Source organism: Ictidomys tridecemlineatus, chromosome 12 (assembly GCF_052094955.1).
Source record: "Ictidomys tridecemlineatus isolate mIctTri1 chromosome 12, mIctTri1.hap1, whole genome shotgun sequence".
Lineage (NCBI taxonomy): Eukaryota > Metazoa > Chordata > Mammalia > Rodentia > Sciuridae > Ictidomys > Ictidomys tridecemlineatus.
This window is the reverse complement of record NC_135488.1, coordinates 44,156,657-44,182,267: the sequence shown is the minus strand read 5'-3', so window position 1 is coordinate 44,182,267 and position 25,611 is coordinate 44,156,657. Positions and strand designations below refer to the sequence as shown.

The following is a 25,611-nucleotide window of genomic DNA, read 5'->3' as shown; positions in this document are numbered from 1 at the left end:
ACATGAAATAAATATTTCATTATTGAAAAAAATAATCTTTTTTTTTTCTTCTTAGTCATCATAAAGACTTGGGTAAGATTTCCTGTTAAGGGATCCTTGTTCATTAGTGTGGACTGAGTAAAGGTCGGTTTTAGAAGTCAGATGCTCCTGTGGTCCTGATATCCCGATGAAGTGAAATCAATGGCTAGGACTTCATAATGACATTGATGTGTAGAGAAGGGGGAACAGGATCAGTCTCCTGGGTAGCATCTTCAGGTGGCAGAGAGGATGGCATTGATGGCGACACATGGTACTCTAGTTTTCAGGGCTCACTGGGATCCAGGTGGCGGTGCTAGAGGAGGAGGTGTGTGTTCAAGAGTCAACCAAAATCCTACAGCCCTGAGCCAGTGATGAAGGGGAACAGGGACAGGGCTCTGTAGTGTACTCATGCTATAGCCTGAGATTATGCCAGGATAATAATAATGGAGAGATGCCACTATTCTGAAACAAGAGCAATCCATTGAATATTGAATACGTCAATCACTGTTACTAGACTTGGTTCTGTTGACAGGAACATACAGAAACATGTGCACACATACATGTACCCATATACACATGTATGCATGCCTTTATCTAGAGATTTGAGAAAATACCTCGGGGCTGGCTGAGTGGTGTCATTGTGCTGTGAGATGTAGCAGAGTTCTTTTAGAAATCTCGTTCTTTGCACAGGAGTGAGTCCTGATAATTATCACCCCGTCTTTGAGAGCAGGGTGAGATATCACAGTGAAACCTCGGTATCACTCCTGTGGTTTTGCACAAAATGAGGTCATGGGTTTTTTTTGTTTTGTTTTGTTTTTATACATAGAAACTCCCAAGAGTCATAAAGAAATTACAGAGCTCTTTCAAAAGTCAGTACATTTCATGTGACCTTTTAAAGAGAGATAATTGCAGAAAATGGGTCACGACGGGATATTTCAGAGCAAGTTAAGGAAGATTGAAGACGGTACTTGTAAATTGGGTGGAGGAAGAGAACAACAAACACTTCCGAACCCTGATTGAATACAGGAACAAGGACAGGGCAGAACCATCAAAACCAAGGGGACAAACCCGTTGTCTGTGACCAACGTGGAGATGTGACATGGGGTACAGAGAACACAGCTCACCACAGGAAGCCACGTGGAGTTATTAGCTAGAGAGATGACGTCAGAGAGGCATGGAAACTCAGGGGTTGGAGAGGAGAGGGGTGGCTCAGAGTGGCCTTGGTGACAAACTTTGAAAGTTGTTGGAGACTGATGAGTAAAACGTGAGAGTAAGCAATGGGGGAGAAGCAGCTTTCACAATAGGGTGACGATGGTTGGGTTCTATCTGGGAGTGAGTTGTTTAGGCCACTTAGGATGGTGGAAAACATAGAGGTGCTCAACATAGAGCAATCAGTAAGCAGCGTCCTGGTTTTACTATAGGTGTGTGTGTGCGTGCACGTGCATGTGCATGCATGTGCGTGCATGTGCATGCACGTACATGCACGTACATGCACGTACATGCACAAGTGTGTGCCTACTCAGGTGCGCATTAGCTTTTGTAGTTTGGTGTGGGAGCTGCTTTCAATGTGCAGACCCTCCACTTGGAATTCTCCCATGGGAATTGTAATCCCTTAATTCTTAACGGACTGCATTTACTAACAATCAAATGCTTCTGGGGACCCATACTTTAATCCTGCAGGGATCTGTCCCAATATATTTTAAGGAGGAAACCAATTAAGAAGGAAAGGTTTCCAGAAGAAAGAATTTTCTCTGAAAGAGTCAAAGAAATGAAGGTAGAGCAAGAAGCACACTTGAAAAACTAATAATTAGATCCTGAGTTGATGAGCAGCAAGTTGGGCTTGGCGAGGTCCCCCCAGAGAGCGGACTGCAGGCTTTTAAGCCCTTTCTGTGCATGGCCAGAGGCGGAGCTCAGAGGCAGAGTGCAGTCAGTGGTCCCACCTAGCAGTGGGTCAGAGTCCACGGCTGTGGGTCCGTTGGCCTCCCATCAGCCTCCAGTTCTTCTGTAGCAAGTGTGGCCTGTTGCTTCTTTCCACGTCTGCAGCGTAATGTTGCACGGGTGAAGAGAGCACTCATTCTGTCAGTTTCCTGAGTGTTAGGAGGTGGACTACACAGGTAAAGAGCATGATCTACTATGATGAGAACTGGTACATGTCTGTTCCTTAAAAGCAACAGGTCAGAGAGACCTGGAAATAATCTCTCTCTCCAGGTTAGTGAGGCTGGAGTTGGGGAAACTTCAGCAAACACTTGAGAAGAGAATGGTGCCAACGGGAGTCTGAGTCCTTCTCAAGGGCCAGGCGGCTCCATTATGTCTCACGGTCACTGACCCACTGCGTTTCACTGTGACAACCGCCTGCCACCCTCTCCAGCACTGGACCATCTTCAGATAAGGAATGCCCAAAGTGAGGAGCCAGGTTTACATGGATTGTACAAAACACTCCTGGCCCTTGGGGCTAACCAGATGTGCATGCCCATCTGGCCTCACCCTGAATAGGTGTGTGACCTTGGGCAAGTGGTTTAACTTCTCTGAGACTGAGCTTTTCCTTCTGAACACAGGGAAAATACCTGGTACAACAGCTGGAGCTTGGTGGTAGCCTTGTCTTGCTCCGAGCCTATTCTAGACTTAAAGGGGAGCTGGGAGAGCCTAAGTTGGGTGCCCATTGGTCAGGCTCACAGCACCTATCTGCTGTATTTGGGAGATGGATTCCTATGTATACAGGTCTATCACATCATGTATGGATACGTACATCACATGTGCAATGTAAGCAAACGTCAGACTATAAACTTTTTTAAAATTACTCATTTCTGACCAGAAGGAACACTATAAAATCTATTCAGATTCACTTTTGTTGAGTAAAGGGCTCATATAGATGTGTTGAGGGCCAGAATAGACTTTGTGTGACTCAACAGTGTAAGAGACAGGGATTGTAATACACTGCCCTGAGATACATAAACGTAATGTATATACTTACTCATTCAGAAAACTGCCAGGAGTTTATAGATATCAGGAAAACAAGGCTACCCTCCCATCCTGACCCAGGATTTTCTGTTCTTGTCCCTTAATAAAGATTATCCAAGTTTTAGACATTTGCTGTTCTGACATCCATAAGATACAGCTAGTGGTGGGTGTGTGTGTGTGTGTGTGTGTGTGTGTGTGTGTGTGTGTGTGTGTGTGTATTGCTCAGGTTTTTATCTTTCACCCTAGGTTAAATTTATCTTTCACCCTATTGTTAAATTTCTTGCTGCTCTGAAATAAGAGGAGGCAAAGTAGGGTATAGACAATCAATGAATCAATGTCTTTATACAAAAATTAGGAACAAATTATAGGATCAATGACAACAGGGAAGGTGGTTGATAGCTAGAAGGTTTCTGTCATAATTATTAAAGGCCTTTACACTTTTATTTCATAGAAATGATACTCAGGAGCGGACATTAACCGTCACCAGAAGAAACACACACAGCTGTTTTAATGAAAAACAAGTAACTAGCAAACCTGTGGAAGTTGAGAAAGCTTTGGAGATTCCATGTACAAATGATTACTATCAGAAACTGATCAAGAAAACATCATTATATAAGGTAACACTTGAAAAGTATTTCAGCTTACAACATGATAGCAAAGATAACATTCCCAAATGAAGATCTGGTGGCTGTGGACCATTTTGGTCCCCTAACAGACAAGCCTTCTGAACCTAGACAGCTCGAATGGCCTGTTGAGTGGGGTGTCCCTGTGGGGTTATTGGGAAGATGTAACGTACACAACGTGTGTAGCCCAGTAGCTTCTCTGTTCTGTGTGTGTTGTTCAATCAGTTTTAACAGCTGCCCTCTTCTGCCTTTCCTTCATTTTCTTTCTCTTTCAATTAATTAATTTTTGGTAATGTGAGTTTAAGTTTTTCATTTTCTTCTGTCACAAACACTTAAAATTCAAAACTTGAGTGCACGTGTTTTTTTCTCCTAAAAATACAAGTTTATTTTATAAAGTTGAAAGATGGAAAAATATAAAATAAAAGCAAAAATCACTCATAATCCCACCAGCCTCTTTTTTTTTCCTGTGTAAACATCTACTTTTAAAAAGTGCTTTGTTTTATTGTTAGTGTCTCTCTTTTACTCACTAAAAATTATATTTGATTATTTGCCTACATCTTTAAACATTCTTCCAAATAGAGGATTCCATTGGTTTCACCTAACAGATTCCCTTGTATTAGACATTAGTACATTCCTAATTTTTCTCTCTTGTTTAAAGGCTAAAAAGGAGTATGATTTTCATAGGTCTTTGGGTGTTTATATAATTTGTCTACAATCAAATCCCTAAAGTATATCATTGGATCAAAAGTTGATGGCGTATTTATGACTTTCGATACACAATATAGTATTAGTTTCTGGGAGGCTTTGCTAGTATAAGGTCCCACGCTTGGTATAAGAATTCCTCTTCCTTATACTTATCCCAAACTGGGAAATGATGCTTTCAGAAATGAAAAATCTGACATGGACAATTTCTGAAACTCTTAGTAATTTTTTCTGTTCTTTTCTTAATAATGAATTAAATACTTTAATATGTTTATTATATCATATTATTCCTTTGGTGGACAGCTTGTATATTTTTCTTTTTTCAGTTGCCGTACCTTTTTTCTTGTTGGGTTATAAGAGGTCTTTTAAACAATGCTACAGAGACTCTATATATACTTGTGTGTGTATTGTGTGTTGTGTGTAAAGAACATACACACACATCTAAGCACTTGCACAACTCCAACAACATAGTTTCTATAGAATAAATATGAATAATCTGACTCTATCATGGAAACTTGGAAGAGCTTCAGGAGTGGGTGGTCTGAATAGGAAAGAGCTGGGAAACTTGAAGCAACAAAGGATTTACCCTCTTTACTTGGATTTTTCAAGGAGACCTCTTACCTGACATGTTTTCTAAACATTGAGTCAGTCCCCAGTTGACTTTGCTTCTGTTTCCCATCGAAGGTCCACATGTTTTACAGAACACGGAAATCAGTGAGTTCGACATAGTGGGTTTTAAAGTCCCAAGGTTCAGATACCCACATTTAGGAAAGGGGCACCCTGAGGATGTTTTTAGCTAATCAATTGACACAGGGGCGAAGTGTTCTCATCCTGTGGACTGATTGTGACCTGTTTGAGGGGAGGAGAACAAGGACGCTCAATTTGTCGAGGGCTAATTGGAGTTTCTGATATTTTGTGTGTCCTGGAAAAATCAGTTTGGGTTTATAAAAATTTGACTTATACAGAAACATGTTGTTGTTCTGGGGTACCCCTGTGGGTCCTAGCTACACAAGCCTGTTTTGTCTGGGTCCAGCCACAGTGGCCACCAGCTTTGACCAGCTTTGAGGGAGAAGCCTGTGGATACTAGGTCCTTCTAATTTGGTATTTTCAGGAAGAATGTCACCTGGTAAGGGTCAGCCATTCAGTTCCCCTATTCTCCTTCTGTTCTTATCCCTAGTACTTACTCCCAGGGTGCCTAGTTCTTAGTACACAGAGTTGGAGTTAAGTGTTACCTTTTGAAACAGGCTTGAGCAGAAAGTTTTGAACAGAATAGAAATTATTATTTTTTTTGGGGGGTGGTATTTGTGTATGTGTGTGTGTGTGTGTGTGTGTGTGTGTGTTTGTGGTGCTGGGGATTGAACCCAGGGCCTTGAGCATGTGAAGCAAGCACTTTCCACCAACTGAGTGATATCCCCAGCCCTTTGATGTGTTTTTGCTATTATTGTTGTAGCGTGTGTGTGTGAAATATAGTTTAAAATAAAATGCGGACAGTGGTTAGGGTGCCCCGGTGCTCCACTTCCAGGACAAGACAGGGATAACAAGGTCATGGGGTCACACTTCATTGATCCTTGCTCCAAAGAGAGCAAGATCAAGTCACTGGGACATTTTCTCAACAATTGCTGAATTTCTGTTCAGTTCTCCTTTTTTCTCTAAGGATCTTAAGCTTTCCATGTGAATGATTGTCATACAAATATCACCTTTGCTTACTGAAAATATTTTATCTTGCTTTTTTTTAAAAACAGAACTGTGAAAAGTTAGCTGAAGACAATTCTAGCCTATTTATGAGGAAGAACGCCGAGTTCAGTGACCAGGGATTTTACTCCTGTGTGTTTTCTCTTTATCATAACGGAAAATCTTATAACATCACCAAAACCTACAACATAATAGTAACTAAAGGTAAGAGAAATCCCAGAATTGGGAAGAAACAAAATTATATTAAAAAAAAAAAAAAACAGAATCTTTCTTGGAAGGTCACCTCGGAACTCAGAGCTCATTTTGTTGAGCTGGTGACCATGTCACTCGTTAAAATTAATAAGATTCAAAATCTTCCTTCTGGTTCCCAGCCACCTGACTGAATGTTTTTTTTAATTGGGGCAGCAAATGAAGGGATACATGGGTGAACCAACCTCACAGAAGTCAGCTGTATTTTATTTATCATTTGAGTAAATTGTAGAATTTTGAGGTCATTAAACTTTTTGTTTCCACACAACAAATATTTACTGAGGACACAAATATTTCTGGAGGGCCCCTATTTTCAAAAACTGTACTTAGTATGGAGAGGCCAGGGAAGCAGGGGCGGGATGTACTAGGAAAGGGCAGATAGACTGAGCTATAAGTGGCACATGGGTGCTACGAGGATTTGGAGGATAACACGTGGTCTGGTTTGCCATGCCCCCCAGACTATGTATAATGGAAAAATCAAAGCACAGCATTTTAGAGTGACAGGGACCTTAGAGTCATTTAACTAAACCTCATTCTACGAAGAATGTGGTGTGGACGATAATTGGTCATTTCTGGTCCCTTCTTGGGATTTTCCAAGGCAATCATCAAATGGCACAGAAGCTTAGCCTAGATTTTAATATCTGACTACAGGAAAGTCTATTTATTTTCCCACGGAGTTCAAACACGCCTTCTTGCACCTTCTATCTTACTGTTGCTTGAATTTCAATAACTTCAAAGATTGATCCCTTCTTAACATAAACATTTCTTCCGTTGCTTGAAGATAGATGACGTGTCCATGCTGGACTTATGTCCCACCCCTCCACCATCCTGGAAAACTAAAACTTTGGGTGGGTAACTCATCCAGCCAAATCTGTGGGTTCAGTTTTCTTTCTTTTTTTAAAAAAATTTGTTCTAATTAGCTATACATGAAATATTGGTAGCATATCGACTTTAGCAAAATCTTTCCTCTTCAACTATCCACATATATGGCTATATACCCGTGGGCTACTAATGTAACAAAGTGCCACAAGCCTATGTCTGTCCTCAAGTAGCATATATCTATTATCTTAACAGTTCTGGAAGTCAGACTCCAGAGTAGATTGACTGGGCTTAAAATCAGAGTTTCAGCAGGATTGAGCCACTTCTGGAGGCTGTAAGGGAGAATGTTCCCCAGCTTCCAGAGGCCATCTGCACGTCTTGGATCATATCACTTCATCTTCAGAGCCAAGAGCAGAGGACCACCGAGTCTTCTCTCTCTCTCAATTTTGCTTCCATCATGTTGTGACCTTTCTGTCTCTCTTTTCTGAGGACACCTGTGATTGCACTCAGGGTCCACCTGGATAATCCAGGATCATCTCCTCATGTCAACATCCTTCACTTCATCTTGTCTACAAAATCCTACGGCCCCGTGTCTTCGTCCACTTCCTTTGACTAGACCCATGGTGAATGATAGATGTTTACTTGAGGAGGCTAGGGATGCCCAGAGGAAGGGCCACATCTGAGGAGGGTCTTCCTGCTGCATCATGCCTAGGCAGGAGGGCAGTCCAGCATGTGTGAGCAGAGAAAAATGGGAGTGGACTCATCCTTCTCCTCAGGCTCCCACTCCCACAACAACCAACCCACTCCAGCAATGATGACATTAATCAGTTTTTAATCATGACCTCATGACCTGCAGAGCGGGATTTATTCACTGTGGGAGCTATGAATCTGCCTTCTGTGGCCATTAGCTGGGAATCCCACCCCTGAATTCCTAAACTCCGAAGTCTTGAATTCTATTGTAATTATCGACTCTAAGTTCTTGAGCTTTCCTTTCTCATGGGTATATTTTCTCATTTCCTATAAACCTCTGGTCCCTTGATATTGTCACCCCCTCTCCTTTCCCCCAATCATCTTTACTTTCTGCCCATCACCACCTCTTTCCTTCCTTCCTTGAAGAAGCGACAGGAATATCTATTATTAAATGGCAGAGATGGCACCAGCTGCTTTAGTGGAACCGTCCCTTACCGTCTTCATGACAGTGAGGTTGTGACCCTGGGCTGCTTGGCTTCTGTCTAACGTTTTGTCTTCAGTCGATGGGACAGTGGTGTTTCTCAGCATCCTGCAGTTCTCGGCTGCTCTAGGCTGCACGCTAGCATACAGTGGGGGGCTGCTGGGTGATGCACTCGTATCTCAGCATGACCAGATCGGCCGAGCAGGACACCACTGTATTCTTCTAGTCAGGGATGGAAATCTCTCAGGATCAGAAGTAGAAGCGGACTTTCAGGTGTGGACCCCAGCAGGGCTGGGGCTGGGCTGAGCCCAGTGAGTCACCAGGACAAGACACTGAAGGGAATCTCCTCTCTGTGTCCTGCACAAGGAGGGTTGGCACCTGAGAGTGACATCATTCCGATTATATGAACTGTTTAGAGATTTTTCTGTTTAATAATTTTGGACCCCTGTGGGCCTTGGGTGAGTCTATAATTGCAGAAAGCAAACCGCAGATACGGGGGACTGGTATGTTAAGGTTTTTTATTACATGGAATGAGCCTATTGTGACAGAGAACTTGACCTTTTTATTTTCTTTTTCACATTTAGGTCAGAAGAATATGGCTCCCGTTCTTATTGGACCAAAGATTAATTATGTTGAAGTGGAATTAGGTATATTTTTAATATGTATATTTCCTGCACTTATGAGTATGGGGCATAATTGGGTTTTCAAGGGGCAAATCTCATTCATTTTTAATTGACATCAGGTGCACAACACACTCCATATTTGGTGAAGAGCACTAGCACTACAAAATCAAGAAAAGCATGTCGTTGAATGTTGTCATCTTTAGACTGATTAAAATGATCAGTCTGTTCAAAAGACTGTGGCACTGCCTATGGTTTTTAGACTAGGATTTCTGTCACCGTGTGTGTGGCTTTTCCTTTAATGCTCTCCATGATCATTTCTAAATAGGAAAATTTGGTGATAACACTCTTCGGAGATGAGTCAAACTGGCTTTGTGCTTTGAATATTCAATTAATCAATTCACTTTGAATCAATGGGCCGCATCAACTGTAATTTAGGATTTGTTTGACAGGTCTTATGAATCAACATGTCCAGTTGAGCCATTTCTTTCAAATAGGAAAGTTAAAAAAAAAAAAAGGCAGAAATTCACTTCTGCTAAATGTGCGAACCCAGGTATTGGCTAAGTGATTGAAATACTTTATTTGAATTAGATTTTCTAATCAACTCACAGGGGTATTAGACGTGTTTTATGGATTAAATAACAGATATACAGAAAGGCTAAGTAACTTGTCTAAACTTAAACTGCTGGAAAGTGGAAGAGTGGGGATCATAGTCTCTGTCGTTGCTTCCAAAGTCCACAGCTTGCGATCGATGTTGGGGTCACGGTAGTTCATATGATAAGGCATGCCCGGAGCTTATCAGATAAGATGTCCTCTGTACTTGCACTTTGTCTGCTTTTTATTTTTATTGATTCTAGTCCATGTCTATATTATTTCTTTCCTCTCATTTTGGGATTTTTTCTTTTCTTTTTTTTTTTTCTAGTACTGGGGTTGAACTCAGGGGCACTCAACCACTGAGCCACATCCCCAGCTCTGTCTTCTGTTTTATTTAGAGACAGGGTCTCACTGAGTTGCTTAGAGCCTCATTGTTGCTGAGACTGGCTTTGAACTCATGATCCTCCTGTCTCAGCCTCCTGAGCTGCTGGGATTACAGGCCTGGGCCTGGTGGGCTTTTGCTTTCTTCCTTTCCTAATAGTATGTACATTTTATGCCCCAAATTTCCTTCTGAGTACTATTTTTAGCTACTTCTACTAAGAATTGGTATACCATATGTAATACTATTTTGTTTCAAACATTTTTAAAAAATAATTCCCTTGTGATTTCTTCTTTAATCCGTGGATTATTGTTGTTCTTAATTTCCAAATGTCCGGAGGATTTTCTAGTTATGTTGCTGTTACTGATGTTCAATGTAGTTTTATGATGGTCCATGATTAGAGACTATCCTTTTAACCTTCTGGAATTTATAGTGATTTGCTGAAAGGCCAGGATAGGGATTATTTTGATGAATGTTCCAAGTGTAGTTGAAACAAAGATGTATTCTGCAGGTTTGGGTTATATCACTTTTAAGTGTCAATTAGTTAAGTCAATTAATGGTGTTATTTACATGATTTATATCCTTACTCATCTTTTGTTTTCCTGCTCTATCTCTTTCTGAGAAAGATACGTTAAGATTTCTAAGTGTGATGGTCAAGTTGTCTACATGCTCTATGGTTCTTGTCAAATTTTGCTTTCTTTGTGTTGAAGATAGAATTTGGGCACATATAAATCTGTGCCTGTTGAATTGACACCTTCATCATTATGCGATGTCTGTCTATAGCTTTCATAATGCATCCTTCCTCAGTGCCTAGGCTCTCTGGTATGAAATAATCAAGACAGTGTTTTTGGCTTGGGGATTGGCATGTTTTATCTATTTTTAAATCCATTTATTTCTGAAATTTCTTTGTCCTTATGCGTAAATGCTGTCTCACATAAACTGCATATCTTTGGACCTTTTTTGAAGTCCAATCAGTACATTGTTTTATATTTAAGAAATTACTGATTATGGTTGTTTATAACCCTGATATGAAAATGTTTGTTCTTTTTAAATGAATTACTCTCATTTATTTAAAATGTCAATCTTTTATTCACTTGTTCATGGTTTCCTCTGTTTTCTTGTAAATAGTTACTCTAAGTCTTTATCATCTCTGGACCTACTTCTACCATCTATATTTTCTATTGATTATTGTCACGTTTTCTTCCTCTTTGTGTGTCTTTTAATTATTTATTGTTATTGATCTTCATGAATTAAACAACCAAAATGAATGAAGCTTGCATTATTTTCTTGCTATGACTCTTTTTTTTTTCTGTTAGATAGGCAGAGTGAGGGGCTGAATATCTCTGTTCACTAATAATGGAGCTAGGGTGTCTGGGATGCGGTGTTCTAGGTTACCAATAATGGGGGTGGGGGAGAACACTGCAGTTGTATTTATTATGGGCCTTTTCCTAGAGTGGAACTTGCTTTCCTAAGTACCATAAGGATGACAGTCTTTGTGGCCTCCTATGCTGCCCAAGGCTTTAGTGATAATCCTGCAAGCCTGTGCAGCTACAAAATCATCGTTGGATTCTTTTATCTCTATGGTATTCCTTCTATTTATCCCAAACCCAAATTCCTCCATGGAATAAAATGGCTGATCATCTTTGCTCACCCTTGGAGATATCTTTTTTGACTATGCTTTTTTTATGTATCTTTTTTTTTTTGCTATTTTTCTTTATTTTCCCCTATACTTTGATAACTTTAATTTTTAGTTAACTTAATTTTTGTAACTTATTAATTTTGTTTTTCTATAAGTTGACTTGACAGTACCTAATAAATCATGTACTAAACATAAAGTCCACTAATGACCCTGTGTTTTAATAATTGATTTAAAAGTTAATATTTATAATTCAGTTCATAGTTTGGTGGCTTGTCATTACTATCCAATTCCTCTACTTTATTTTTATTTTTTTATTTAAAAGCAAAGCATATTTGCTCTCTTTCTGGAATGTAGTGCAGTTTTTTTACATTGAGTTAACATTCATTGATTTTATTAATCTGAAACCTCTGGGAAATATGAGTTTCTAAAATTGCAATGGTGCTTTTCAACTTTTACCTAGGAAAAGATGTACAGCTGAATTGCTTGGCTTTGATGAATGAAAACGATATAATTTATTGGAGCTTCTGGAAAGAAATGGACCAATTTAGTAATATACAGGAAGAAGGAAAGAAAACATGGTATGCATTATGTGATATATATCATAATACATATGATAGGAAAATCATGATATATATATATTTCTTTTATATCATATATGTGTGTATATATATATTTATATATACACACACATTTATATATATTTATATATACACACACATATATGATATAAAAGATGCAGAATTCCTAAGTGGTTGATGTAGTATTTGAGGTTAGTTTAAATTACAACCAATGTATATATTTTAGCATTATGATTTCCATACCCTAGATTGATGAAATATGAAGAAATTTATTGCCAACATCTATGTTACATAAACAAGGTCCATGGGGGGTATTAGCATCACCTTGTCATAGTGGTTATTTTGGTCCTAGGTAGGTGGGATTGTACTTTGTTTCTTACAAAAGAGCAATTACCTAGGATTCATTGTTTTGGGATTTTGAAAAATGTGTTCAGTGCTTCATTTTTACCAATGTTCCCAAAACCATACATAACTGATACTTAAATAGTCTATGTTTTAGTCAGCTTTGTATCACGGTGACCAGTGACCAGAGACCCAGGTGAGAACAATGTAGAGGAGGAAATTGCCGACTCCATAGGTCTGGGCCTGAGATGAGGCGGAACATCATGGCAGAGGGGTACAGCAGACAGAGAGAGAGAGAAAGCTCCACTTTCCACAGGCAAAACATCTATTCCAAAGGCACACCCCCAATGAACTGCCTCCTCCAGCCATACCCTACCTGCTTGAGGCTTCCACCCAATTAATCCAAATCAGCTGGTTAATCTACTGGTTAGGTTATACCTCTCATCATGTAATCATTTTACCTCTGAAAACTCTATCATTTTCTCACACATAAGCTTTTGTGGGATACCTCCATAACCGTCTATATTCTTACATTAAAGTATGGCCAGACTTACTACAACAAAACCTACTAAGCAGATGGTTGTTTTAACCATCCGAATGACCCCGGACTATATTGTAATGATTAATTATTATATGAGTACACTCCTTGGGGTCCAGGGAGTGGTGATCTGACCTATCACTTAAGCTGCACTCTGATGTGTTTTTTTCCTGAATTTTCACTTTTTTAGCATATTCTTTGTCAGCCTCGTGACTGATCTGTAAGTTCTTTGCACTGCAAGGTCTGGGTCTTCCAGAGCGGACACATGGTTAGTGCCCAATCCACGTAGAATTTAGTTGAATTAATGGCATGGTTTTCCTGCTGGTGTTTCATCCTCAGCAACCATCCTCCATTGAAGTTTTTACATTTCCTCCTTCTAATGATGCATTTCTAATATTTGGAGGGATAGTAGAACAACTCACCAGGCTACTTAGAATTGAAACGTAAGCCACAAGAGCAGAAGGTCTTAGAGTAGTCTGCACAAGCTTTAAATGTCATCCCTGTTGGCTTCCCAAAGCCTTTTGTGTCTCACTTATGGATTTTTCACAGGTTGGAGATAGATAGTATTTCTGGATTGGAGCTTCTAGAGATTCTGTACTGAATTGTGTTCTAAGATGTATTTGAGATAGTCAGAGGCTTCAGTGGGGCTCCATGTCCCAGGACCCACACAAGAGTGTGCTGCCTCACATGCCCTCCGAGCATGGAGGAAGTGAACGTTGTCATGAGTGTTTGCGTCACATCAGTGAAAGGAAAGCTTGGATCGTTTGAGGAAGAGGAAGACAGCTTGCTACCAGTGGTTGTCTCAGGCCATTTCTGATGTGTCTGAACAGCTGAGCTGATATTTCTCTTGTGCCCATGGTATCTGAAAATAGCGATTGAATACTCTGGATAGGAATCTGTATCGTGCACAACAGTTGACAGTTGCTCTGGTTTGTATATTATTTGTGTTCAGAACTCCTGCAAAAGTTTAATTCCCAGTCTTGTTAATGATATTGATAGGGAAGACAGTTAAACCAACAGTAGTATTTTGAAGTAACATGTTTTCAAAGCAATTTGATTAGAGTAAGTCATTACAGTGGAGTCCCCATGACTGAATTTTGGTGGCTTTATAAGGAGAAGAGAGGAATACACGTGGAAATGCACACATGATCCCTAAAGGGATCATGTGTGACAAAGCTCAGGGGTTTCCTTCCTAGAACCTGGGCCATACTGTTTGGACTTTTAGAGTTCCAAAGCTATAGGGTAAATATGCTTATTTCCTTTATAAAGTTACCTGTTCCAGGTATTTCATTACAGTAATAAAAGCTACCCAATACAATTGCCTTGTCAGAATGGGTGGAAAACACTTTGTGGGAAGAAGGAGAGAAATAGGATAAATAATTGATGATTAGAATAATTGTATTTTCAACTTTGCATCATTATCTTCCTGGCATTTAAATTCTAGATTCTTGATAACATCATTCCAGCTGATCGCAGGAGGACTGTTTCTGTTGATCATGATGCTCCACGGAGAGCAGGAAGCTTATTGTAGCTTTAAGAGCATCCACCAGAATGAGAAGATTTGATATAGTCAATGTAGTACCTGCCTTTGAATGTGAATTCCCTCTCCTGGGTAAAATGTGCCGATTATGAATAAAGCCTCTTGCTAAATCATTTTCTTCTTACAGGATCTCAGAAGGCAAATCTTATGCTTCAAAAATACTGAGAATTGAGAAAGTTAAGGAAAACGATCTAAGTTTTTCATATAATTGCACTGTGGTCAATCAGGAAAAAACAGACACCAGTATGTTCATCTTGTTGAGAAAAGGTATGCTTGGAAGCTTGTGGAAACAGCACACAGCTGCTGAGTCCTTTTTTTTTTTTTTTTTTTTTTTTTGTAGTAGAACCAGGCTTCTGAGAGGTGACATGATTCATCTTACGTCCCAGGCATTCAGTAGCAGGATTTGTGCTCAGCCCTTGCTGGAATTCTCTGTGTCGTGATCCCAAGCAGAATGAAAACACAGAGTTTACACCTTTACTCTCACAGTCGTATTCCAAACCGCAGAGACCAGGTAGACAGAGCAGGGAGGCAGGTGAAGCTCGGGCACGCAGAGATGCTGGTAGGTCTCGGGGAAGCAGTCGGATCAGCCTTTGCACACCCAATCCTTCACACCCACGACAACCAGAGGAGAGCTTGCAGATCAGTGTGGAAGGAGCCCATTGGACATCAGGCATAATTGCTTCCTCCAGCCTCCTGTAGCAGGGTCCTGGGCTCAGCTGGCCCTTGGGGGTGGTTGCTAATTCAGAAAGCTTAACTGAGACCTCCTTCCTGGGCCATCTCCAGGACATAGCAAGTGGGCAGTTGATGGTCCTTATCTGTGGGATTCTTAGTATTTTCAGTGCCCGCCTGATGCAATGCTCCAGGGTCGTCCATTCCATCATCTACCAACACAGCAGAACTCAGGGCCTGGGGTCCAGTGACTGCTCAGGTGCAGCTGTAGCTTGAGCCAGAAATCTTCTCATTCTGTTTGTCATAACTTACTGCTCATTCCCCCATCTCCCTGGATATGTAAGGAAAGGTCAGGATCTGAGAGACGGAGAGGAAGACAGACAGACACAGGCAGACAGACATGGAGAGATGGAGACAGAGAGAGACAGAAACACAGAGAGACAGAAGTGGGAGAGCGACACAGGGAGCTGGGGAGGAACACACAGAGGACAGGAGAGGCACACGTGCAAACAGAGAAAGAAGCAGAGATCAAAGACACAGAAATGACTGCCGTGGTTTTTGCAAGAAGCAGAAGGGAGAGGCAGAGAGAACCAAGGGCCAGGACCCTCTGTGCTGCCCCAGAGTCCGTTGGCATCCCCCCAGGCACCCTGTTGGGAAGCCCTTGTTCTCCCACATGCAGTAAGAGCAGAAGCTCACGTTCATTACATGCTGATTCTGCAACAGACTTGGTGCTCAGCCCTTTCTATGATTTCACTCTATCTCAACAACAAGCTTTTATAATTGAGGAAACTTGCTCAAGGTCCCATAGCAGGTAAAGGTATTAAAACCCAGAACTGATTGACTCTGGAATCGGTGCGGTTCTTCACATCCACAGGTCCCTTCCCTGCAGGTACCTCTGCCATGTTCATGCACTTGCAAGGCAGAAGCTTTCAAATCTGCTTCTCTTGGTTGACACGCAGACTTGCCTGCGTTCCTGGCTGCCTGCTGGCCACCTGTCACCTCCGCCCTCCGTGCAGGACTGTCCTTCTTCCTCCTTCCTCCTGCCCTGATCAATTCTCCCTACGTTGAGCTCAAAAATACAGGCTGGGGAATTAGGGCCTCCCAACCCACCCTTGCCCCTGGAGGAAAGTGTGGGCCTGGGTGCCTGTGTTTGTGTATGCGTCTGTCACAGTCATGACTATGAAGACCCTTCAAAGGTTTAGGAATTCCAGGGCCTGACTTTATTCAGATGCACTTATTAAATAGCTTTAGCTGCTTACTTGCATCCTAAAAGTTAATTTCACTGGGAAGGTCATCACTAAATATTGTGCTGCTTAAGATGGCAAACACTTTAAACATGTTTGTATTCTGTGAATTCGAATCTGCTCTGAGAAAATACTCAGAAATGTGGATAAACACGTCTACCTGTGGCTATCACCACATTGTGGGATGGTTGTTAAAATTAATTTACTCTTTGTAATCCTCTGCATTATCTTATACCATGAGCCCAAACTGAGTACTCTAGGAAATGTAACTTTTTTCCCCAAAGGCAATTTTCTAATGAGATTTTGCTCAAATTTTGAGGACATTGTGCCAGGCACTGTGTTAACTACTTTGTGTATAATATCTTCCCCAAAAAAGCACCTGTAAGTAAAGCAATAACTTTATTTATTAGTTTATTTTTAAAGATGAAAATACTAAGATTGAGGAGTCTCTATGATTTTGCCTCTGATATGAACTAATGGATGGAGCCAAGGCTGCAAACCTAGATAATCTCAGTCCAGGGTTCGGTCAAAACCATGCATTTCCATTTTCTGCTTACCAAAAGGTTTAGTTTAGCTTTAGTTTTAGTCAGCGTTTTTGTCACTGCGACTAAAAGACATGATCAGAATAATTGTAGAGAAGGAAAAGTTTATTTGGGGGCTCAGGATTGCAGGGGTCTTGATTCATAGATTGCTGGCTCCATTTCTTAGGGCCTAAGGTGAGGCTGGACATCATGGTGGAGGAGTATGGCATGTGAAGATCAGAAATCAGAGAGAGAGACTCCATTGGCCAGATACAAAATATATATCCCAAAGACATGCCACCAAAGACCTACTTTCTCCACCCACACCATACCTGCCTTCAGTCACCACCCAGTTAATCCCATCAGGGTGTCAATTCACTGATTGGGTGAAGACCCTCATAACCCAGTTGTTTCTCCTCCAAACCTTCTTGCATTGTCCCACACATGAACTTTTGGGGGACACCTCACATCTAAACCAAACCATAACACCAACTGAGATTTCTATTTGAGTCCTTTGTATTTCACCCTAGTTTATCATTGTCCCAGAAATCTGAATTCTCCAGGCTCAGAGTATGTTATAATGTTTTCAGTTCAGGTTTCTGAATATTCTGATACCTATTTTAATTCTTTCGAAATTTGAATAGATAAGTACTGCAGACTAACAGCAGGCATTTGAGTTGTTTGATGGAATGTGGGTGAACTTGGGTGGATACCCAAATTAGTGAGAAGGGCAGAAACTGACAACCACAATGTGATGGTGGAAGATGCTGGTGATGTTTCTTGGATTCATTATTTTCTTTTTCTCTTTCTTTTGTAGCAAGCAAAGATGACATCCCAGGCGACGTCTTCACTGGAGGAATGATTGTAGCAATTTTGATCTCGGTGGTGGTAGTGTGCCTAGTGATTATGGGTATCATCTATAGAGTCGACTTGGCTCTGTTTTATAGAAAATTAATGAGAAGAGATGAAACACTAAAAGGTAACAACTGTCGTAACGCTGGGACTTCTTATTTCATGATGAAGTTAGTAAACCCAATAGGGAAACGTTGACATTCATCTTATTTTGATGGTACTGTTGATTTAATCTGTAGGAGAGGTTTTCCATGAAAAAGTAACCCCACATGTACCCTCCATCATGCATGTTATCATGTGACCTTTGCTTGTGCTTGTATGTTTGCAAACATTGTTTTTTAATTGTTTCACGTATGTATGTCCTGTCCTGCATGTGACACTTGAGTCCAGGAACTGCACATATGGATGCCTTTGTTGACATACCACTTACTGATCTCACCCAGTGCATAGACTTAATAAAGCTTGCTTATATGGAATTGCATTGTTCTGTTTTATTATTTTGAACTGGAATAGGAGGCTGCATAATGTACCTGTAAGAATGTGAAACTGGAAGCCAAATTATCTGGGTTCTTGTCTCCTAAATCTACCAGTCTTACCTGCTATGATGTCTACCTGGGGACTCTAGAACTAAGTTTTCCCTGTATTTAGAAGGAGTTGACATCCTTACAATTACTGAGCTTTAAAAAATCAAGCTAATAGATTTCACTGGCTTTTGTTTATAGATATATTTGTCTGACTGTAGGGAAAAAAAAAAAAACCCTTCATGTATTTCAAACACCAAGAATTCTAAGAAATGAACACAATTGGGCATCCCCTGCCCATCCCTGTCCCAGGTCTGTGAGTCCTACTCTGACCCACTGATACACACCCAATTAAATATTAATATGGATTCTTGTTTCACTCCCCCTTTTACAAAAAACAAATCTTGGTTTATTGTGCGTACTATTGTAATCTGCTTTATTATTCCTTAGGTACTCCTCCATATCACTTTATGTATAATGCCCCTTATTTCTAAGTGCTGGTCAGTGTTTTATGTCTGTGGAAGTCCCCATGTTTATTTGACAGGTATTTCGGTTGTTTCCAATTGTCTGTTAACTACAGAAATTCTGTGAGGAATGGCTTTCTACAATTGCAGTGATTGGAAAGAAAAATTCCCCCAAGTGATATTTCTGGCAATACAAAAGGAAGATACAGCTGTTATTTTGGTAGATATTGTAACTTTGCCCTCCATACCACTGTTATTATCACTTTCCCATAGCCTCACCCACCACAATCTGATAGGTGACTTGTGTCCCCTGTGGTATAGTTTTAATTTCCATTGCAATTATTATGCAAGAGCCTGAGCAATCTCTTAATTTGTTTAAGACTTCTTTGTGTTTTCATTTACAATATTCCTAATCTTATCATTTGTTTCTTCTTCTTCCATTGGGCTGATATGCTAGCAGTCTGGTGTTCTCCCGCAAACCACACAGGTGGTGTTCTCCCGGGACACACTCCAACAGGAAATCCCTCCTCCGGAATTCCCTCCTACTGCACTTCCCCAAACAATGGGAACTCTCCTGGAGTCCCAGCTCCAAAGTAGCAGGCCTAGGCAGACAGCAGGGGTCTAATCTCCAATTGAATGCACATCTTAACATAATCATTATCATCTCAATGGCTTGCTGGGGTCACCTTCCAACCAAAAATACCATGCTCATTCCTACTTGGCTATGGCTCTCAGCACTGATAGCTTTTTTTTTTTTTTTTTAAATTGGCTCACTGTTCTGAGAGCTTTTTACTTGCCTATTCTCTATAATAAGAAATGTAAATATTCCCATATTGTCATTTATCTTTTGACTTTGCTTATTTGGGGTGCTATATGGAAGACTCTATTATATCTTTTTGGTCTCTGGATTTGGGGTTAAAGTACAAAGGGCCTTCTACCTACGGACCCCAGGTAAAGGAATTTTTTATATTGGATCCTTTAAAATTTTTACCAATTTCTTTGTCTCACTTAGGACTTTTAGTCTGACAACATAAAACTAGCAAAGTCACCCTGCATGTGTGTATGATTTTGCTATGAGGCGAGAGGCTGCAGCAAACTGGGAGGGCTGTGTTTGGTATTTCCTGCACTGTCACAGCTGGAATCAACTGGTATTTACCCTAGAGAAGGCATTAATAACTCTTTGTCTTTCAGATTTTTATCTAGGATTTTTTTTTCTTTCCAGTGTGTTTGATCTGATTTACAGACTTTCTTTTTTTGTTCATACTTTTAACTCTCCACATGGCGCTGTACAGAGACATTTAGAGATGTGCTCTAAACCACTTCTACTCAAAGTGTGGTCTGCCAGCAGATGCAGTCCATGAAAAGGGCAGAAATGGAGATTAAAGGATAAAAATAAAAACTTTTATAGCAGTTTAATATTGCTGTTATATCCAAGAGTGTGTTTAATATTGGTTTCTGAAAGGTTGGAAATGAAATCAACTGATCAACAACAACAACAAAAACAAATTTAATTAAAACATGCTTTCAATCACACATAGCTTAAGAGGCATTGATATAACTAACTTCTTGTTTTTTTCAACTACCCACTCAGATGATGATTTCCTTTATTCAGAATAAAAAAAAAAGCATCGTTAGCGTTTTCATATTTCTTGAGCTCTTTGTAAAATTTTAAAGCTGTTAAATCTTTCATTACCTGGATTTTAAAAAATTGTAACATAGATTTGCAGATTTACATTACAAGAAGAGAGTTGTTTGAAAAAAGAAAATTGAAAACAATTTATAGTTGAAAAACCAATTCTTCATAGGTAAGAGCAACACTGAAATAGAAATCCATCTTTGACTAAATTGTCTTCCCAGTTTATTGTGATCAGTAATAAACTGAATGTAAAACAATCACCATCAGTAATTCCTACAATCAGTAGTAAACGGTGCTTAGTTATATAATGCCTATTTTCATCAATGACAATACTAATGGAGCACCGGCTCTTAACTAATAAATAAATATATGGTACAGCAATCTAGGATAATCATCCAGGTGAAATAATTACTAATTAAACGAATAACCACTTTTATTTTTAACTTTGTTTCCTATTTTTAATATGCATGCAACTATGCAATCTTTATAAAATTTTCAATCTTTCATATGCATGAAATTTCTGTAAAGCAATTGCTTTACATCAACAACAGGTTTGAAATAGACAGGACGGAGCCAATTTTTGCCAGTGAAAGTATTGCCCATAATACATTTATTAATAAATGTATTATGGGCAATTACTAATCATTAAATAAAGATTAATAATAAATAATATAATAATTCCATAATAGTATGATAAATGATAAATAATAAATTGTTAATAAAAAATTAATCGATAAATTTATTAAAGCCAGTCATAGCTTTACTGACCCTGATAATAAGCCAGGCATAAATCTCATCGGCTACCCAGTTTTCATGAGATAGAGATAGAATACTCCGTTCCCTTCTTTCCTTGCCCATCCTCAGTAGCCTTAGTTGCATTATTTAGGATCTGACCCAAAATGTCACCTTTCATAAAGCTGGTGCACTGGGATCCCTCTTCATTCTCTGACCAGGTTACTTTGTCTTTCTGCTTTACTTTGTTTTTCATCTGCTAATGGGTGGATTGTGACTTTTCCCAAGTTGTTGCACTTGTCTCCTTTGTCTCCTCAAGTTGATCAGATCAAGCTGAAGAGAAAACCGCGTAATTGTCCAGCTATCCAGTAAGGAGCATGACCTTTGTTATGTAGGTAACACGTGGCCTGCCACATCTGAAAACTGCTGTTGGTCATCTGAAAACTGCTCCCAGAGCAAGAGTTCAGTACGGGCAGATGTTGGGACCACGGAAAACCTTTCAATGGGTCAGAAGTTTTCCTTTTGACACCCGATATGCTGTGATATTTTAAATCATCAGTGTGTGTTCTGCTAGCATACTGTCTCAATCACCTCTCTGGTTTCTCTTCCTGGTGCAGTGAACAGGGACTCAGTATTGCCTCCTTCTTCCTTTGGTGGGCAGAGATTAGGATACTGGTAGAATTGAATGATGTGAGTCAAGGTGAGGTTTGCTTTCACTCCTGGAAGGAGAGCACATTCCTGCTCCTTGGCCTGCTCTTGTCTTTAAATCCCTCCGTGGCCCTGATTGATGGCTTATCTTTCTCTCCAGCTCTAGATGATATCAACGTGAGTCTTAAAGTAGATTTTCACAAAGACATTTGATTCAATGTCTGGTTGGTGACTGAGGTTTGGCAATGCTATTTTTAACTTTCCTTTTTTAATGATTCTATACTCACTAATTATGACTTTAGATCAACTTTTACTTAAAACAACTTTGATTTACATATTAATTCAAAGAGTTAATTTTATCTCCTAGATGGAAAAACGTATGATGCTTTTGTGTCTTACCTAAAAGATGGTTGCTCGGAGAATGCAGAAGAGTACACTTTCGCTGTGGAGACTTTGCCCAGGGTGTTGGAAAAACATTTTGGGTACAAGTTATGCATATTTGAGAGGGATGTGGTGCCTGGAGGAGGTAAGAAAGGGGATGCCGAAACAGAAAACTAGTAGAGATACTCTTTTTCAAAAGTTGAGTCAGCCAGTTATATAGAGAGATGGCTCTCCCTTTTTTCCTTAAAAATAAATGAGCAAGGTTCTTTAGAACAGACATAACCAGACCTGTCAATATTTGGTTCTTAGTTAACCAGATTAATGTGGTTAACCAATACCTTATTATCTCACAGTGGAAAAGCAAACTATTGTATTGCCTGCCAATCATCTCTTTCTTGGGCTATATTTGTTCTGCCTCATGGTTCTGCAAAGTTCTGAGAGAAGGGTTGGACATTTTATTTTCAGAGACAAGTTTAGAATTGTCCTTATCTTGAGACATTGATCTAGAAACAACCCCCAGAAAGAACACTTATTCCTTGGAAAACCAGTTTCTAATTTAACCCTTGATGTTTGCACAATGATAAGCAGGATAATTCTTACAAGGAATGCTTGTTCTTCATGGCGTGATGTTGGTGAGGAAATTAAAGTAGAAGAGTTAGGAAAGAATAAGTAAGAGGAGTTTTGGGGTGTTTTCCTATCAGATCATAGGAAATTTGATGTTTTTACTAATATGTAAATACAAACGGCCACAGCACATGTTTCAAGGCAAATTACAGTAAACTTTGGGTACAAGTTATGCATATTTGAGAGGGATGTGGTGCCTGGAGGAGGTAACAAAGGAGATGCTAGGCAGAAAACTAGTAGAGATATTCTTTTTCAAAAGCTGTTTCAGTCAACTTGCTGTTTACTGGCTTTGTGACTCTGGGGAATTTCCGTGACCACCCTGTGCTCTGGCTTAGTAAAATGGGAGTGATAACAAGACTTTCCTCATGGGGTCTCGATGATGATTAAATGAGTTAATATGGGTAAAATTTTAAAAGAAGTAACAGAGTGAGAGCTGGGAAGGTGATTATTATTACTGCCCCTAGGTGGTGGTTTTCAATGAGCATATAAAAATTGAGAATAAATGGCTTATTTTAAAACAAGACTGTGCAAAATAGTTTTTTATTACATGCCCACCCTTTCCAGTCTGCTTCCATTGACAACATGTCTTGTGTTTTCAGCTGTGGTTGATGAAATCCATTCGCTGATAGAGAAAAGCCGAAGACTGATCATCGTCCTCAGTAAAAGTTACATGTCCAATGAAGTCAGGTATGAACTTGAAAGTGAACTCCACGAAGCATTGGTGGAAAGAAAAATCAAAATAATCTTAATTGAATTTACACCTGCAACTGAATTCTCATTCCTGCCTCAGTCAGTCAAGCTCTTGAAATCCCACAGAGTGCTGCAATGGAAGGCTGGTAAGTCTCTTTCCTCTAACTCAAGATTCTGGAAAGATCTTCTTTATTTGATGCCTGCAAAAGCCACCAAGCCAAGCAAAGGAGAATCAGAAGCCTTGCCTATTTTTTCAGCGTATTGAGCTCCAGAAAAGCGGAGTATGGGAAAGTACTCCAGCTGTTCTGGGGAGCCAGCACAGGAGCCTGCTCATCACAAAGGCTGTTGTTTAAAATAGACGACTCTATGAACATCCTGCTCACAGTTCAAAGATGAGATCTGTCATTAGGTCATTGGGGGTAAGACCAAATTGAGCTGTGGTACTTCTGGAAACCCCTGGAATGCAAAAGAAATGGAGCTCTTCTTTCTTCCTCTTCTGAAACTGCTTGCAGCTGCTCACACCAATCAGCTGATTCAGCAAGTGTGAGGCTAGGAACCTTGCAAATCAACTTTTGCCTTACATGGAGGGTGCATCTTTAAGAGTTTTCAATGCTAACAATTCATTTGAAGCTGAGGATTTTAAGGGCGCAAGGAGTTATTTTCTATGAACCACTGGATGGTAGTCATGGGAATGCAGCCTTCATCCCCCCAGCACTGGCCATCAATCTCTAAATGCATGGGACGCGGAAAGGAAGAGAGGCCTGATGATGTGCAGAACAGGGAAGTGATGAGGGCCGCTGCTGCAAGCAGGGTCTGAACCTCAAGAGATGAGTCCTGTGGCCCAGCCACAGTTGCGAGGAAACAGTTCTTGGAACTCCAGAGAGGCACTGCATGAACCTGGTTTATTCGAACCTGTTCGTAAGAGCTTTTAAAAGAGAACCCCAAACAGAAGGACTTTTCACAAAATACCCAAATTTTAATTCATAGGATTCTCTGGGTCTTTTGCTCATACTGTCCTAAAACACTTGTTGATTGCATGTAAATGTTGATATCCAAGGTGAGTGCCGCTCATAAGATCATGGGATGCACTGAATCACAATAAAAAAATAAAACATAGGTATTCACCTTTTTTTTTTTTTTAACAATTAAATTTTTTAAGTGCCACTAGTATGGAAGAAGCATGGCATGATGGTGGAGAGTCTGGCTGTGTAATCCTGAGCCCCGATCTTGAGTTTTAGTTCTGTGCCCTCTACAACTTTACCTAACTTCTCTGTGCCTGCCTCGTTTCCACATTGTAAAATTAGATTTTGTAATAGTTTTGCCTACTTCTCAGGGTTACTGAGTGAATAAAGTACTTCCAACTAACTGTTCTTGGTGCAGACTTACCACTGAAGTGTTGCTATCACTATTATTGCTGTTACTGATTATTACTTATATCAGTTATTTAACAGTGGATCAAATAGAAGCCACAGAGCTGGAAGGCGAAGCAGATCTGGAGAAGGCAGCATCTGAATTTGAGGGCATTAGTAAATAGAAATATAAGGAGATGCATATTACTAGGGCAAAGGTTATACCTCCGCTCCGCGGACATGTGTTACTTTTGGCCTTAGAAGTCCTACATCTGTTTCCCTAGAGGAACCCCAGTTCTGTGGGCCTTCCAATTGACCTCAGAAGTAATGCCTGTCCTTGAAAATCAACTAGTGATAAGCTAGGCATGGTGGTGCACACCTGCAATCCCAGCGATATGGGAGCCTAAGGCAGGAGGATCTCAAGTTCAAAGCCAGCCTCAGAAACTTGGTGAGACCCTAAGAAACATAGTAAGACCCTGTCTCAAAATAAAAAATAGAGAAAAGGCTGCAGATGTGGCTTGATGGTTAAGTGCCCCTGCATTCAATAGTCCCCGGTACCAAAACTAAACAAAACAAAACCAAAAACACTGATGACTCAGCCTTTACAGAGAAAGGCAAGACAGATATGTGCGGAACTGTCAATTTGGGAGGCTCACTAGAACTTTAGTGCAGCATGAATGTTCCGGAAAATTTAAAGAGTCTCTTTAAAACAGAAGATTTTGTTGAACATCCAAGACAAGTGATATTTCCTTTGTGAGAGAGTGAGATGCAATTTTTTAGTGCTTACGATTCTGTGTGCTTGTTGACCGACTAAAGCT

At 40.1% G+C, this 25,611-nt stretch overlaps 1 protein-coding gene across 3 annotated transcripts in view; it reads left to right on the top strand.

Moving 5' to 3' along the window:
* Il18r1 (interleukin 18 receptor 1) overlaps positions 1–24,809 on the top strand; it is a 35,989-nt gene extending 11,180 nt beyond the window's left edge. For 2 of the 3 annotated variants that reach the window (XM_078028741.1, XM_078028740.1), the window contains exons 4-11: positions 3,428–3,593; positions 6,044–6,197; positions 8,817–8,879; positions 11,925–12,042; positions 14,590–14,729; positions 17,714–17,875; positions 22,117–22,275; positions 23,354–24,809. In XM_078028741.1, coding sequence (XP_077884867.1) covers positions 3,428–3,593; positions 6,044–6,197; positions 8,817–8,879; positions 11,925–12,042; positions 14,590–14,729; positions 17,714–17,875; positions 22,117–22,275; positions 23,354–23,709 — 1,318 coding nt within the window. In that variant the 3' untranslated portion in view covers positions 23,710–24,809. Of the gene's footprint in view, positions 1–3,427; positions 3,594–6,043; positions 6,198–8,816; positions 8,880–11,924; positions 12,043–14,589; positions 14,730–17,713; positions 18,225–22,116; positions 22,276–23,353 lie in introns of those variants that run through there. The other variant, XM_078028742.1, reaches the window with a different exon arrangement.
* Positions 24,810–25,611: the final 802 nt, after the last annotated feature.